Consider the following 16,964-nt stretch of genomic DNA (forward strand, 5'->3'; position numbering starts at 1 on the left):
TGATTGCGCTAATGACAGAGTGTGGCACCGGTCAAGGGCAGAGGGGTCAAAGGGGAAGCTCTACTACCGCTTTCAGTGTCTCAGTGTTCAGAGAACATCAACCGTACAGCTGTAAGGCACCGAGAGGCAACTGAGAGATTTAATCTCACCGTAATGAGCCATCAATAAGACGCACGCTGCATGAGGCTGGTAATATATACTCTCTGTGACCAGCCGGCCAGAGAATAACAAACAGATATAAAATGATCTGCTTTTGTAATTTAATGCAGGTTAATCTACAGAAAGAACTGCCAAACATTGAGCCGGTTTTAGCTTCTTAAATGTGCACTGTTGCTGCTTTTCTCTGTTTTATGTTGTCATTTCCAAACCAATAACATAATTATGAGCCCGGCTATTTATTTATTTTTGAGCAGTGGCTTCCTGGAGTCTCGTGCTGTGTGTATTACAAGTGTGGGACTTTCTCCTCATAGTACCCGTTTGGGTTCCAACATCGATCTCACAACCCTCCTCTTTATCCTTTCCCCAGCCTGTGCACAGCGAGGGACCTGCCGCTGACCGTCCAGTCCTGCGTCCTCCCCAAGGACTGCCAGGTGACCGACTGGGCCGAATGGAGCCCCTGCTCCAAAACCTGCGTGGACCCCGAGTCTCCCCTAGGCAGTCGCACTCGGAGCAGACAGGTGGTCCAGTTCCCCGTGGGCGAGGGGGCAGAGTGCGAGCCGCTGGAGGAATCTCAGTCGTGTGAACCTCAGGGGGAAGGTGTGCCGCCCTGCTCCAAGTGAGTCCCCCCGACAGCAGGGGAGGGAGGCGGGGAGCACAGTGGGGAGGGAGCAGGGGAGTAGCACAGCACTCGGCAGGCGCTCAGGTTTCACGGGGATACAATTGCATGTTTGGGTTGTGATAATACCTTCCTCTTTGGTTTCGGCGTTGTTAAGACCCCGCTACAGTACCAAGCGCTCTGCAGGGATTCATTCTGTGTTCCAATAAAGCTTAGGAAAAAAAATAGAAAATGCATTCAACCTGACGGAGGCTGCACACGCTTCCTGTTGGTTTCCCTTTACTCATATCACACAGCTAATCTGTTCTCCTGGGTGGCCAGTGTGTGTGTGTGTGTGTGTGTGTGTGTGTGTGTGTGTGTGTGTGTGTGTGTGTGTGGCAGCATATGGAGATAGATTAGTATAAGTGCTTGGGCTAGTGCCAGACACAAAGTAGAGACAAATGGAGGGAGACTGCAAGGATATCTGAGTCCCACAAACTCTCTCTCTCACACACACACACACACACACACACACACACACACACACACACACACATATACACACACACACACACACACACACACACAAAGATAGGCTCACAGCTGGCCCTTATTCCCTCAGTTTCATCCTTCATCTTTACACAGCTATTGCCAAAATACTTATACTCGTACTCTCATCCTGGAGTGTGTTTGGGTTTCTTTTTTTAGATTACGATTCTTTAGAAATAAACTTGTCAGAATCAAACATGTTTGATTCGTAGTTTCCTTTCACAGCTTTTTGATGTCCGCAGACACTTCTCACTTCTTCCCGTCACATTATGACATCATCGCCGGCTGTGATGACAAGCCTCTAGAACAAATATCCATCATTATGTCACTTGTGTGTCTGAAAATCTAGTGTGTTTTCAAACACAGGGTGTTCTTCTGATGAACACATTCTCCAAAGTACTTGCTGTATACTGCATACTGTACATACTCCATTACAGTAAACTGAAAAAGTGCAGCTCACCATGTTTTCAGACTTAATTGGGTGTAACAATACAACACACCTTTAAAGGTCTGCAAGACTGTAAGCATTTTGTACTTTTCACACCACGTCACACCCACGCAGAACATGCATGTTCTCCTCCTCTGTAGCTACACATGGAGGAGCACCGAGTGGAGCGATTGCCGGGTGGACTCGTTGCTCGGCCAACAGGACCGTCGGCGTGGCAACCTGACCGGGCTTTGTGGGGGAGGCCTGCAGACCAGGGAGGTGTATTGCGTCCAGGCCAACGCCGAGCTCCTAAAATACCTCAACGACCTCAGAGAAAAAGACAAAGGTAAAAATAATCAAAATAAAGTTCTGTCGCATTAATACCCAGATATACAGACATGCATATGTATGTATGTATGTATGTATATATATATATATATATATATATATATATATATATATATATATATATATATATATACATACATACATACATACATACATATACATACATATGTATGTATGTGTATGTGTATATATATATATATATATATATATATATATATATACACATACACATACATACATATGTATGTATATGTATATACATACATATATATATACATATATATATATATATATATATATATATATATATATATATATACATACACATACATACATATGTATGTATGTATGTATGTATGTATATATGTATATATATATATATATATATATATATATATATATATATATATATATATATATATATATACATACATACATACATACATACATACATACATAGACATATACAGAGAGGCAAGCAAGGATGAAAGTGTTGCTATGTCTGATCTTACTGTTTTCTCTCCTGTGTTCACGGCTTGAGAGCCGATGATGCGTGTGTTCGGTCCCGATAATGATTCATTGGTTTGATTAATAAACCGTATGCCTCGCTGTGCGGGAGCAAATGGGATCATTATTTCACATGTAAGGCAACACAGTTACCTAACTTTGGAAAGCAAAGTCTAATGAAGAGTCACATAGAAACGATTTCACTGAATTGTCATTTATTATTAAAATAATTAACCGTGCACCAGCAAATCTGCACAAAAAGACCTTCAAAATTCATCAATGCTTTGGGCCTCGGCCTAATATGCAGTCAACACATCTAAAAGGTGTCTGAACAGACATTTAGAAATAGCATTAGTCAACGTCATACAACTTTACTATGTTTCTATATCACTTGTGGTAAGAAGCAATACGGTTTAAGGGCCAACAGATTATAACAATAATATATATTATTCATGATTTCTTTCACTGAATATGTTTTAACACAAAATGCATGATTCATGTTGAAGGAGGACTCAACGTGCACTAGTAAACAGTAGTTTTCTTCTGCCGGCTGATTTTTGCTGCAGGATGCGTAATTGATTACTTTTGCACAAAGGTATTGGAGCTTCGGTTCAGATTCCTAAACCAATTAAAGCCTTCATTTGCACACGCTCTCCCTCGTGTCAAAACGCTGCTGTTAAGTTTGGAATAACCAATGAGAATGTTTTCCAGGTGTCTTTTCAATTGCATTTCTGTCACTTGTTTTTTTCCCCACTATATCTCCGTCATCTGTGATTTTTCTATAATTAGTCTGTTCAGGAAGTCCTTTTTTGTCATCTGGCTCATTTGAGTTGAATTGATCTCTTCCTTCACTGCTGTAACCAAGTCGACTCCAGTGGCTGCATACCTCAAATCTTACAGCGTCACACAGGCAAAGCCAATCGAACTCTCTAGTGTGACTCAAATATATTTGATCAAGCGGTGTTACATGACAACTCACATCCTCCAACCCCTCGCACAGTTTTATAGGAGCGGCAGTGTCTTGGTGGATTTAAAGCAGATAATTGCATGTAAAATACAAATATAAAATGACACACAACATTTCATTTGCATTAATAGTCACTGGAGCATTTTTTCATTTGTCTTCAAATATCCCACTGTGGCTACATTGTCAGCTTCAAGTTTTTTCTTTGAACATTGAAACAGTCCTCAACCCCGCTTCCATTCTCTGCTCTTAATCCAAAGCGGGAGTCATTGTGATACATGGATTTGTCTGCTCATGTTTCCTGCTGCGACTTCTTGTCACTGGACACAAGTGCAGAGGCCATTTCTGACACTTGTCGAGCCAGCTTAGAGTCAAAGCTACACTCCTAAAGCGGCCGGTAAACACATTATCTGAGGCCGAGCTTATGGAGAGGTGAGATGCCCGGTCGGCACTTATTGGAAACGTGGAGCGAGATGCTCCTCTCAAGTCCAGTCGATGCGTTCTAGTGGTGTTCAGTGTAGCTCGTGGATGTATGGAGGTATCAGCCGAGCAGCCGATCAGACTGGGAGTTCATTTTGTTTTCTCTCAGTCCAACACTATGTTTGTTTGTGTTTTGGCTATTTTGCCCTAAAAGACCACTATAGATAACTGGGAGGGCACATGGAGAGCTCAGACGCCCGCCAAGGTCGTTCCCATGAGTTAAAAATAACGGGATGGGTTCTTTCTTGGCCCAATGCGACACCTTTCCAAGGCTCCTGGAAATCAGGCCAGTAGTTATCCTGCTGAGAAACAGATCAACAAACCAAGCCAAACGCATTGCATACAGAGGTAATAATAATAATCATAACTTGATTTCAAAACCGATGTTTCTAAGTTCCTTACGGGGAAAAAGTAATATAAAGAAGAAACAAAAATATGTAAATAATGACATATTTAATAACATATAATGTAGAATGATTAAAACAATGACATTCCTTTATTGCCCATTTTTAACAGATGACTGAAGTTTCTGGCCCATTGATGTCCTTTTTCAGCCGACACAGAAGCCGCGGCCGCCCTTGCTATCGGTGCAATTTAGGAATCATGGTGTTGAGGGAGGAAATATATAGATTCAAGAGTCCTTTCTGTCGTTCGACTCATAATTTCAGTTGTATTGATCACAGGAGGCTGTCGGCCGTCTCCTATCAATATTGTAACCAAAGTCAACACCCCGCTGCATATAGCTCAATTCTTTCAGCGCCACGCTGAAACAAATCAGTCGAACTCTCCAGTGTGACTCAAATAAATTTGATCAGAGCGGTGTTACATGACAACTTACACCCTCCAACCCCTCACACAGTGTTTATTATAAGAGCTGCAGTCCCTTGGTGGATTTGTAGCAGATAATTGCATATCAAATACTTGTGTTGCTGTGTCGGTCTAATCCACATTTTAACATTATTTTCTACAATTTGTTCTGGCTCCAGCTGAGGAAGGCTGACATCATCACTCTTAATCCTACTAACAAAGCTCTCGTTGGCTCAGTGGTTTTTTCCAACAAGGGAAATAGCCGTCAATGAGCGCAGCAGCAGAACAATTTAATTTACTGAGGAATTTAGCTGGCTGGAAAAAAAGCTCTTGCATATATGTGTTATATGTGAAACTAAAGATCAAACTACATTCAATATATGGAAAAAGACATCACATTAAATAATGTCTTGTTCCAGATATTTTAACCTGCTAGTCACTTATGATCCGGGACTTGGTGCTCTTGAAAAGCACATACATAATTACTTATATGCAATTTGTATTTTCAGTGATTGCCAGGTCTCTGTTAGGTAGCTAACAGAGCCAATTGACAAAGTGAACGTAATCTTGCTAAAATATGATTCGTTTACACTGAAGACTATCAAATGCAATATATTAAATAGGTTTATTAACAATGTAAACTAGAAAAATGTAAATTACATATCAGAAAAATAATACAATACTATTATCATTAAACTAAATGTCCAGACATTTGATTCACTCTAAAACTGGATGGATTATTTCGGGCACGTTTTCCAAAGTATTACTTATAGATTTACAAAGTATTTTGAGATAAGTTTAACATGTTTTATTCCCCCTGAAACCTCTTAGATGTAAATGTCATGTCAGTTTGGTCTCCTCTCCTTAAATGAATTGTGTCTTTTCAAAACAAATGTCCGTGTTCACAGGAAACACACATGCAGTTTTAAATGCATTCAGTATCTTTTCAAAATAAACTTCCAACATGGGTTTACTATAGTTTTTAGGTTAACTTATACAACAAAAATACTTGGTAAGGCTTCAGAAAAAATCATGGTTTGGGTTAAAATAACTATTTTTGTTATTTAAAATAACTACGCTTTTTTATGTAACTGGTGTTAGTAAAGTTCTGAAGTTACGTAAAACAAAAGTACGGTAAAATAAATTGATTTGGTTTTACATGGACACTAACAGATCTACTGAGTGAAATTAGACAAGCTGTTTATTCACAAGAATATGTTCTAGGTTATGCCCTTTTATTCCATTCATATTTCTTCTACTTGTACTAGTGACATCATTCTCGATGAATGACTTGTTTTTTTTAGAGTTTGAATTGATCTGCATCTGATTCTCATGTCTCAGCACAAATCAAATAAATCTGGTACGTAGCCAAATAATAATAATAGATAGACATATCAAATTATATAATAATCTATGTTTCTATGTACTTAATCGGATTGAATGTCCTTCCTAAATTCTCTAGCATCTCTAGGACTCGGGAGAGAATACAGGACATGTACCTGAGCTATTATACATGTTTGGACGCCTAAAACCTTTAAGGTGGCGTTAAAGATTTGTATATACGAGCACGTTGAGAGCGGTGTCGTCTGGGCCGGCTGTGCAGAAATGTGCGTGACTTGTGTGTGATAGTGTCTGTACAAACACACAAATTCTCAAAGTTCTTATCTTCTTGGCGCAGGATTTCTTTCCCCTCTGTCGGGGGTTAATCTCTCAGCATACCACTGAGACAGAGAGGCACACAGAGGCTCAGTGAAGTTTAATGCAGCCGGCGCTCTCTTTCTCCCCTCTGCCATTACTAAATATCACCATGCAAAAAGGGGGAGGAAGATACCCTCAGGCCAAGATCTGGAATCAGCTTACCACCTCCTAAACCTTAACCTTAATCTTTACAGGGGAGTAACTCCCATCTGACCCGAGATCAGTATCGCAGGCTAAGCAACATCATACGGCACTTCCTCTGCCACGGCTGTGTAAGTTTGGGTTTCTGCTCAGCTGTGGCAGCGTTCGGATCCCTAAAGCACTTCCCCCAACGCTGTGGGACATTTTGGTCCCCTTTCCCAGTATTTGACAATAAAATCGACTTAACAGCCCTTTGAAGGTGCATTAACACTGAGTGTATCAGGAGGGGTTTGATTAAAATGCTTGAGTTTGTACTGTCATTGCAGGTTAGAACAATGTCTTTTGAACTTAGATTTTTTTTAAGGATGCACATTCTTTCTGAGAGTTAGACGAGAAAAATCAATATCATCGTCTGCATGTTAAACGAAGAGCTGAAGTCGTGTGGGGTTAGCTTAGCATTAAAGCTCCCCTGAAATCAAAATAGAGCTTCACATTATGTATTGAGCTGGTCGTCACCTGTACGGCCGTATCCGGCCCAGCGATGGACAAAAGTGGTTATAGAAAGTTTCTTTACGATATTTTTTTAGTTTTTCAGTTTGAGCTACTGTCCATCTGAAGCCTGGTGCGCTATTGGCCACTGCAAACGCCAATGGAGACAAGTCTTTCCCGAACGTCCTGCTTTTACAGGAAACACGTACATATGCTGAAAAAAATAGCACTTTGCCTACCGTTTCATGGGAACTTGAAGACTAAAATATGCCTTCCAACTTCTTTTTAAGATGCCAGAGTTACATAATGTGTGTTGTTTGTTTAATCGGTATGACTTCTAGCACCTTTGGAGTTATTTCTTGACCAACAGAGGGTTATTCATGCACCTGGAGCTTCTATGTAGAGTCTCCAGCTGCAGCGTGGGCTGCCAGTTGCAGAGTCACTTCGGTTGTTGCTAAGGCTCTCCAGCTCATACTGATGTTCTACCATTTTTTTGTTTGTTTTTTGTACAGTAATCAAACATTTTAATTAGTCAACTGTGGAGCTGTTTGGTGGAACACAGCAAGGCCAGAGGTCTACCCTGCATTTAAAAAAGAAGAAGTGAACTGTTCCTTTAAATGCCTGGAAAGACCTCACTTAACACCCACATCTCCAACCTGAAGAGATGGCACATCCACATGGAAATATGATCAGGAACAACGAGTTGAACGTGTCAGAATAGACGGACCACTGATCTCATGTTCAGACCAAAATGATAAAAGACGTGTTGTTAAAGCTTTTAAAACAAGTCTGGTCTACGAGGCCCAGCACTGCTGCTGCTGCTGCTGCTGCTGCTGCATTAGTCTCTGCCAGTCTCTTGTGTGCTGTTTCCCGTCTCCGTCTGTGTTTGTTTGATAGTGCCTCCGTCTCCCCCGATGTGTGCGTAGCTAATAGCACTATCTCCCCTGTAATTGCAGCGGGTCAGACCCAGAGACAGCAGAAGCCTAGTGTCCCCCCTCTCCTCTCCATCACCTTCCAGATTACAGGTAGGTGTTTTCAGCCACACTGATAACGAAGCTCCAGCCTCTCTGTTTGCTTTGTGCCTCCCAGCTCTCTTTCTTTTCCCCCCTTTTCCCCATTCTCATTGTCAGTCTCCTCTCATCTATCCTTGTTTCCTCTCCTCTCTATTCACTCCTCTTGTCTCCTCCTCCTCTTCCTTTGCCACTAATTTCTCCTTTCCTATCCTCTCTCCTTGTTTCTTCTGCTCTCCTATAATCTCTCCTCTCTTCATCTCTACTCTCCTCATTTCCCCGCATCCTGTATTCTTTTATCCTCTCCTTGCCCTACTGTCACCTTCATTCCTTCCTCCTTTACTCTCCTCTTCTTTCCCCTATTCATGTTTCTTCTCCTTTCCTCTCTCTGTTCTTTTATTTTTCTACTCCCCTCCATCCTTGTTTCCTCTTCTCTATCCTTTCCCCACTACTAATTGCTCCGCTCCTATCCTCTCTCCTTGCTGCTGCCCCTCTTCTCTTTCTTTCTTGTTTTCTCCCCTCCTCCCTCTCCTTCCTTCCTTCCATGTATTCTATTACCTTGTCACCTTTCCTCTACGTTCTTCTATCCTTGTTCCCTTTCATTTACTAATTTATCCTCTCCTATCCCCTCTCATTTCATCCCATCTTCTCTTGTCACTTTTCATTTCTGTCAACGGAATGTCTATTCTTTTCCGTCTCCTCCTGCTCTCTTCTTCCTTCCTTCCTTTCATCTCCTCTCCTAACCTCTATCCCTGTCACCTCTCATCTCCTGTCTCCTTGTTTCCTTCTTTCTTACTGTCCTTTCTTTCCTCCATCCTTCCTTTTTGTATTCCCCTCCCTTTCTCTTCTCCCTCTACCTCCACCACTTTCCTCTCCTCTCCCCTGGCTTTCCTTTCCTCTATCCTTGTTTCATCTTATCTGCTAATTTCTACTCTCTTCTATTCTTGTTTCCTAACCTCTCCCCTCCTTCCCTCTCTTCTCCTAGCCTTCCCTTTTCCTCTGCTCTCCTCTTTTGAACATACATACACATGTATCACAAAGGAAAAAGAAAACATGTCATCATAATAATGAGCATTCAAATATAGATATTTGTTTAACAACATGTTGAAGGTTCTTCCTACTACTCTGACACTATAGATGTATAATGCTGTGCACAACTGTGCCCATTACAACACACTTTAACAAAGTTACAAGCCCAGCCTGCTGCTCTTCATCCAGACTGCAGTATTGTTGCCAAATCCAACAAAGGGACAAGTACTATTACAACAAAGTTCTGTATTCTCACATAAAAAATCTGGGCAGATGAGTGGAAGCTTTGTTCCTCCACAAACCGAATATGGATGGTGAGACACTGCAGACAGTAAGCCACACTGGCACGCGGGATGGTTTCCATCGTTGTCAGTTCAGCACAATAGGAGAATGGATTCACTGGAGAGCACAGTGTAAAATACACGGATATAGAGAGTATTTTCTCTCTACTCTGTTGGTCCTCAATTTTGTATTCCCAAATGAATAGATGTTAAGAGATTGAAGTCAGTGTAGTTCACCAATAAGACGTGGATTAACGGTGGCTCAGCAAACTCACTATTTGACTTTCAGTGTATTTGTAGGAGGAATTAGCCTTTTTGCATTTCATAAGCCCCACTTGCCTTCTTCCCCTGTGCAGTTCTGAGGGAATTATGATTCAGCTCTCCCAACTATGTGAGACTTTAAGCTCTTAGATGTCTCGTAGAAAGAGTTGGAATACTGAAACCTCAGGTTGAACATGAGAAGAGTTTTTTTCGGGGGGGATTCATTTAATATTCTCTATAAAAAGAAATATTTGAAATGTATGACTCAATACTATACTTTACAGAGAAAAGTCTTGTATACATAGATGTATTTTAAAACTTTTATGTCACCACTGACTGATGTCTTAAGACTGAGCATCAATTTCCTTTTCTTTTTTAAACGTCGTAATATCTCAATCAGATACGCAAGACCTGAGAGGAAAGGGAAAAAAATATATATAATCTGGTCATCCACGTCTGATCTAAATAGTTTTCTCTCTTGTGTTTTTGACTTAAGAACAGGTGAAATAAAGATACTTTTTCCAAGTAATTCTTTCTGGGAGAACAGGTGTATATATGTATAATATAAAATCCTTCCAATGTTGGCATGAAAAAACAACAAATCTATCGATTTATGTAGCAGCTGCCTTTAAGTTTGTCTCACTAAAAGTAAATGTTTCAGGATTTGTTTGCAGTTTTTATACCAGCCATCAGTTAGTATTTAATGTGCAAATTAGAATGTTATCTGAGTCACGTGCACGGCTGCACACGTTTGCTTTGTGTGTGTGTGTGTGTGTGTGTGTGTGTGTGTGTGTGTGTGTGTGTGTGTGTGTGTGTGTGTGTGTGTGTGTGTGTGTGCAGATGGAAAAAGGTTTAGAAGTGTCAGACAGCGTGTGGAGCTCCCGGCGGGGGATTGAACCTGTCTGCTGAGTGAGCAGGACTCGCTCTTATCACAGAGAACGACCTGGAAGCGAGGAGCAGGTGTCTTGTTGGCTTAAAGCAATTATAGGTCGACATTTTTGGGAAATACTTATTCGCTTTTCTTGACGAGAGTTAGATGAGAAGATTGCTGCATTTCCACATTTCCCTGCCGAGTATGAAGCAGCAGCTCGTTAGCTTAACACAGACTGGACGTAGCTCGTTTGGCTCTATCTGAAGCTCACTAATTAACACGTTTGTCTAATCCATATCCAGGTGGAACAAATGACAATTTAGTGGTTTTACGTGAGTTTCGTGAGACTATTTTGTATTACTCTTTACTTTCATTTACTCTGCAGCCTTTATTTTTTTAAATGTGTTTTTAACAAATTAAACAAACAGCGTTAGCTGGTAAGCTTCAAAGGTGCAGGTAGACCCATTATTTTTACTTTTCGGACAGAGCCAGGCTAGCTGTGTCCAGCTGTTTCCAGTCTTTATGCTAAGCTAAGCTAACCGGCTATTTAACGTGCACACGTGAGAGTGGATTCTGTCTTCTCATCCAACTCCCGTTGAGAAAGGGAATAAGCACTCTTAGCGCAAAAAGTCGACTTATTGCCAGCAGACAAACAGGACATCACCTCTGTGCTTCAAGGTCATCCTTGGATATGAGAATGAGTCAAAAAAACACAATCCCGCAAATTTCATAAAATGTTGAATTTTTCCCACAGGCCACAGTTTGGTATTCAAAGAGCCGTCAATCTCCACCTTCAAATATTGAATAAAGAGAAAGACAGATGCACAGCTCTGGAAGATACAGTATAGCTTCACTTTGAAATGACACTGACACCAACATACATATTTAATGTGCATGCATAAATGCATAAACTCTGCATCCTCAAAAACTGCACACATCAAATGTATTTATCGTTGCATGGTTCGGCAGACACGCAGAAATGTAATCTGCACAGTTGTCACAGAGCCGTGGCTCGCACGGCGATGGCAGCGCTCCATTTTACTTCGACAAAGTTCCTTGGTGGGAGTTCAGACGGGCGCGTTCACCAGTTCATGGAGAGCGCTTCTTTCTTTAACATTGTAGCACGACTCGGGGAAATAATGTGCCACATTTCACCTCATCAGACATGAGCCAAGACATTGTCAGAGTTCCCTTGAACCTTTTGTGTTTCCTCTCCTCTCTCCGGCGAGAGTCGGTGGGCAACGCTCCACAACCTGTTTTTATGTCGCTCGCAAAGGTGCCGCACGGGACAATCTCTGGTAATTTATTATTCTGACACACCAACAGGGTGGCGATAAACAAAACAAAAGGAAAATAGTGTCTACTTCACGGGCATGTTTTTGGTTCTTCTTTTCCCACCTTACTTTGGTTCTCATCTGCTCTCCATACTATAGAAGCCCATTTCTGTCAGTAAAAGAAAAAATGTAGCTAAGATAATACAAATGTCATATATCTCATAATTATGACTCATAATTATGAGATAAAAAGCCATAATTTTGAGATAGACAGTCAAAATGATGAGATAAAAAGTCCAAAATCAAAATAATGAGATACAAAGTCCTAATTATGAGATGGAAAGTCATAATTATCAGATAGAAAGTCAAAATTATGAGAATAGAAGAATAACGAAGGTAAAACCACTGAAGCGCATGCACACTTACTGTCTCATAATTTCGACTTTCTATCTCATAATTAGGACTTACCATGCAGATATTTTTATTATCACAGGTACATTTTCATCTTATTTTGTTCTTTTACTAGCGGAAATGGGCTTTCATTCTAGAGGGACTCTCATGCTGGGAATAAATGTAAAGAAGCATTTGCATGTCCCTTTAGACCGTAATGCTGGTAAAATAATAAAAAAAAAACTCCTTGCATAATGACGAACAGGAATAGGATCAAAGTAAAGCAGGCTTTGTTTTATCCGCTGCTTATTCCTTTTCCCTTTTTGATCGTATGCGCAGCCTCCCACCCGGTGGAAAACAAGCTGTGCGAGGGTCCGATCCCCAACAGGTCCCAGCTCTGCCAGATCCCCTGTCCCATCGACTGCGAGGTGTCGCCGTGGGGCGCCTGGGGGCCGTGCACCTTTGAGAACTGTGACGACCAGGCTGGAAAGAAAGGTAGGAAGACCCCTGTCCCCGTGGATGATTATTATGATTTATCTTTAACTATCAGGCCATTTACATGTTTGATATGATTCTTTCTTTTTTTCGGCCCTAAAGTAAAGATAATAAACATGTTATAAATGATAAAGTGCATTATCTGTCATTCCCTCGTCCATCTGCCATTTTACTCTGTGATAAACAACAATAACTTTTTCTTTCCATTCCTTGCTCTTGTTTCCACTCACTACATCAATGTAGTATAATTAATATGGAAACAATAATAATGAGTCTAAAGGCATTCATGAACCTGCAGTCTTCACTATATTTTTACTAAATTTTGTTATCAATAGTTAATGATTTAATGTCTCTAGTAGTAGCCGGACATCTTGTTAAAAATACATAGGAAACATACCATTACCGTCGGTGGACATTACTGTCACTGCAGCAACATTACAATTAATAATTAAATGTACCTTTTTCGTTTTAATATCAGTGTGTAAAATGTTAATGCAAACTCACACATAAATCTCATGCGATATACATGTGAAAGAGCAATCGAGTGATCAACGTTGTGTATACAAAGATGTCACTGTGACTGGATTCATTGGTCACACGTGCATTCTGCGTTATGACACTTGGTACCAAAACAAGATGGGCCGGGTAAGATTACCGGCCGCCTCCGGCTCGGTCCGTGTGGGGAAATCATCAAGGTTCTCCTCATTAGTGTTAATGAGCTGTCTCAACATGGCAGCCATCCAACCAAGCCAAGCTAATCATCAGCATCCATCATCGCTGGTGTAAGAACTGCTCTGATCCTTCAATTAAGTAAAAGTACCAATGCCACAGTTTACAATGACTCCATTATTAGTAAAATTCCTGGACCCAATATCATCCGCAGAAAGTATTATCAGCAAAATATACTTAAAAGTCAAAGTAATCGTACTGTAGATGAGACTGTTAGATTAGTACTGATGCATCAATGTGTAAGCAGCATTTTACTGCAACAGTAGTTTACACTTTACTAATTTGTATGTTGGATAATTGATGTAACGCCAACGTCACATTTTCGATTAGTTGCATGTCTCACCCACATCTCTCTCCCGTTCTCTCCCTCATCATCAGTAAAAAGAATTATACAAAAAGGCGAAAATGTCCCAAAAATAAAACATATGTTGACAAAATATGTTCAACTAAAGTGTAATTCCCCCTTTAAAGGTTACCTATATCACTCCACACAATTTTATGTATTGTTAGGTAGTTTAGTCCGGTGGTGGCCGCTCCAAAGGGCCACAAAATAAATGCGAGGGGGTCATGAAATAATGGAGGAGAAACGAAGGATGAAAGTTCTGCTTCACAAATTCATATATATTTTTTGGACTGTAACTATTTGATAATTTGACCTATTTGAACCATCTGAGACGTTTAGAAGGGAAATGAGTCTTTAGTTGAACTGATATCATGTTCTGTTTTTTGGTAATTTGTCACAAGCCAAAATAGCTCGAAAACCACAGATTTCATCTGTAACCAACGAATAATGTGTTCATGTGAAACACAAGTAAAATCATACTTTTAATACCTTGAGCACGAAAGTAACTTGCTGTCAAACACATGTAGAAGAGTAGAACTTAGCTTCTTGAGTAAATAACTAGTTACTTTCCACTTCCCGCATGAGAGAAAGTGTTCTGTAAATACATCGTCTTCACGCTCTTTGCAGGTTTCAAACTGAGAAAACGCCGGATCACCAACGAGCCGACGGGAGGGCCGGGGAACTGCCCGCACCTGGTGGAGGCGGTGCCGTGCGACGAGCCCACTTGTTACGCCTGGCAGCTGGTCGGCCTGGACGAGTGCGTCCCCGGCGACGAGAAGCTGTGCGGCCCCGGCGCTCAGCTCGCACGGGTCCAGTGTGTCAACGGCACCGGTGAGAGGGAGGACTCATAGTGTGTTGGGCTTTCTTCATCCAGCCTCCGTTTGCAATAAGAGGCGCACGTCTGACCTCGCGTGTGCAAAATCACAGATTTTTCAAGACCACCCCTCCACTGACCCTCCGACTCTCGCTCTACGTGAGGAGATTTCCACGAGTGGACTTCTCTCCAGACTCCCCTCCCTTCCTCACCTCCTGTTAAAGCTCTCCCACTTTAACGCTCACTTGATTCAGCGTTACCGCCTCTCTCACGCCGTCTCTCTCATTACAGCCTTCCTCTCGGCACGCACAATTAAACCTTACTCTCGTTAAATCAAATCAATCTCCGTGGCCACGGGTCTCGGAGTGCTCCGTGCCCTTTGCTGCTCCTGATTTTTACTGCTCCTCTTTACAAAGCTAAATCTTTAATCTAAGAGTGCACAGATGCTTTGTCAGACTCCCCGTTTGCCTTTTGGGGCTTATGGACAAATGTCAGGCAAAATAAAAGGAACACATTATTGATTTAAATCTTTTCAGCGACCACTTTTATTTATTTCGGCATGTAAAGTTAGAACGTGCTGCCGCTCTATAATCACATCCGGTCCCACACGTGCTCAGTTAATCTGCATTTCATGATCCCGTACTCATTTGTCCTTCTGACCTCTCCCACGAATCACAGCTCCTGCATCGACTGCAGGTATTTGGTGAAGTTTCAATGCAGGACTAACAGAGACTCTGCACTGTTCTCTTTCTTCTCCCCTTGACTTCGGCTGACTGCCCCCCAACATTCACTCCCTCATCTGATGAAAATTGATTTGTTCTGTTTAGATTTTTCACTCCGCTTTTCGCCTCAGAGAGTTTTCACCGCAATGTCAGCTTGTGTATTTTCCCCCCAACTGTGTCGCCGTTCCCAGACATAAAAGAAAAGGCCACGCAGCCAGGCCCCAGACAACAGGCGAAGGTCGATACAAATGTTATTGAAACTGGCTATTGATATTCCCCCCGCCGACCGCCTGCCCACTTAAGCAGGGAGCTGTTTCGTCTCTGCACACGACGCGTGAACGTCTTCCTGTCACAGTGGCTGTTCTGCTCATTCATGTTTTTCCCCTGTGTGAGCCTGAAGACTGCTCGGATCCCCTGTCACTTTTTATTTTCATGCCCTCTCAGTTCAGTCATGATTGGTTCACTGCGTATCTGTCAAATTGACATCTTATTGCAAAGCCAGGCCCCGGACTTCTGAAGCCCAAGCAATTTCTGCCCCGCTTGAAATTTCAATTCAGCTACTGAAAGGTTTACACTTTTTTCTGCATGCATCGCTTACAGGGGGAAATATTCCCTGCTTAGCAACATAGAGGCAGATGTGGGTTAATACAATCCACTTATGACTGACGCTCATCAATAAAACATGGGCGACAGTGTACAAATGTGGAAATCCCATGTGAGTTTGCTCTTCCCCACGTTCAACGGCACTTTAGTATCGAGATTGGCTGGAGTCCAGAGTGCGTCCGTATGAATATATGATATATAACATAAAAAGGGTCATAACAAACTGTCGTGTCAATATGGAAAGCATAAGTGAAATGTTTTTGAATTATTCCTGCGGCGAGCCACAGATTACGTAGATCTAGGAATATCAGACGTGTCAGTGGTTTGAATGCTGGTGGCTTTTTGTGGAGCTTGGATCGTGCCGCTATACGGGTTTATTGATGCGGCCTGTGCGGCCTGCTCCTTTTCTACGCTGCGCCGACCGCCTCTGAGCTGAAGTGTAGGTCGATGGTGATGAAGTTTTTGAGTCCTCAAGTTTTATCCTTCTTGGTAAAGCGACCACCCAGTATTTCATTAACTGGCGAGTAACATCAACACGTCTCACTCATCGGGTTCAGTTGTGCTCTGAAGAGTTTTAGCTTTCGGATTCTTTCTTCAGTCGTGAACGTACCAAGGAGGTTAAAACAATGCACACACACACAACATGAAAACCGGGAAAGATCCCAGAATTTTATGTTGGTAAATAAACCAAAATAATAAGAAGAAATGGAGTTTATATGATCAGACAGACAGTCTGTAAATGTGAAATGCTCTCCTAAGATATGACAGTAATAAGGATATTTTAGTTTTTTAAATAAAAGAGTAATATAGTGTTAATTATGTGCTAATATCAGTGCCATACACAAGAGGATTCATTGGTATCATCAGTAATTGCCTGAAAGAAAAAGTCCTCATTTGCTAAATATCATGAAAATAATGAAAAGTCTCCTGAACATATATCGTGATTTAATACTGGAAAAACCACAGATGGCATCGTCT

At 41.5% G+C, this 16,964-nt stretch overlaps 1 protein-coding gene across 1 annotated transcript in view; it reads left to right on the top strand.

Annotated features, from left to right (window-relative positions):
* The window catches only part of thsd7ab (thrombospondin, type I, domain containing 7Ab), a gene marked incomplete at both ends in the record, with an annotated part of 130,284 nt that overhangs the window by 47,707 nt on the left and 65,613 nt on the right, over window positions 1–16,964 (top strand). The window contains 5 exons of the mRNA XM_079228151.1: window positions 527–775; window positions 1,892–2,076; window positions 8,121–8,189; window positions 12,620–12,775; window positions 14,475–14,678. Coding sequence (XP_079084277.1) covers window positions 527–775; window positions 1,892–2,076; window positions 8,121–8,189; window positions 12,620–12,775; window positions 14,475–14,678 — 863 coding nt within the window. The remainder of the gene's footprint in view (window positions 1–526; window positions 776–1,891; window positions 2,077–8,120; window positions 8,190–12,619; window positions 12,776–14,474; window positions 14,679–16,964) is intronic.

The sequence above is a fragment of the Taurulus bubalis genome, assembly GCF_910589615.1.
Source record: "Taurulus bubalis genome assembly, chromosome: 12".
Taxonomy (NCBI): Eukaryota; Metazoa; Chordata; class Actinopteri; order Perciformes; family Cottidae; genus Taurulus; species Taurulus bubalis.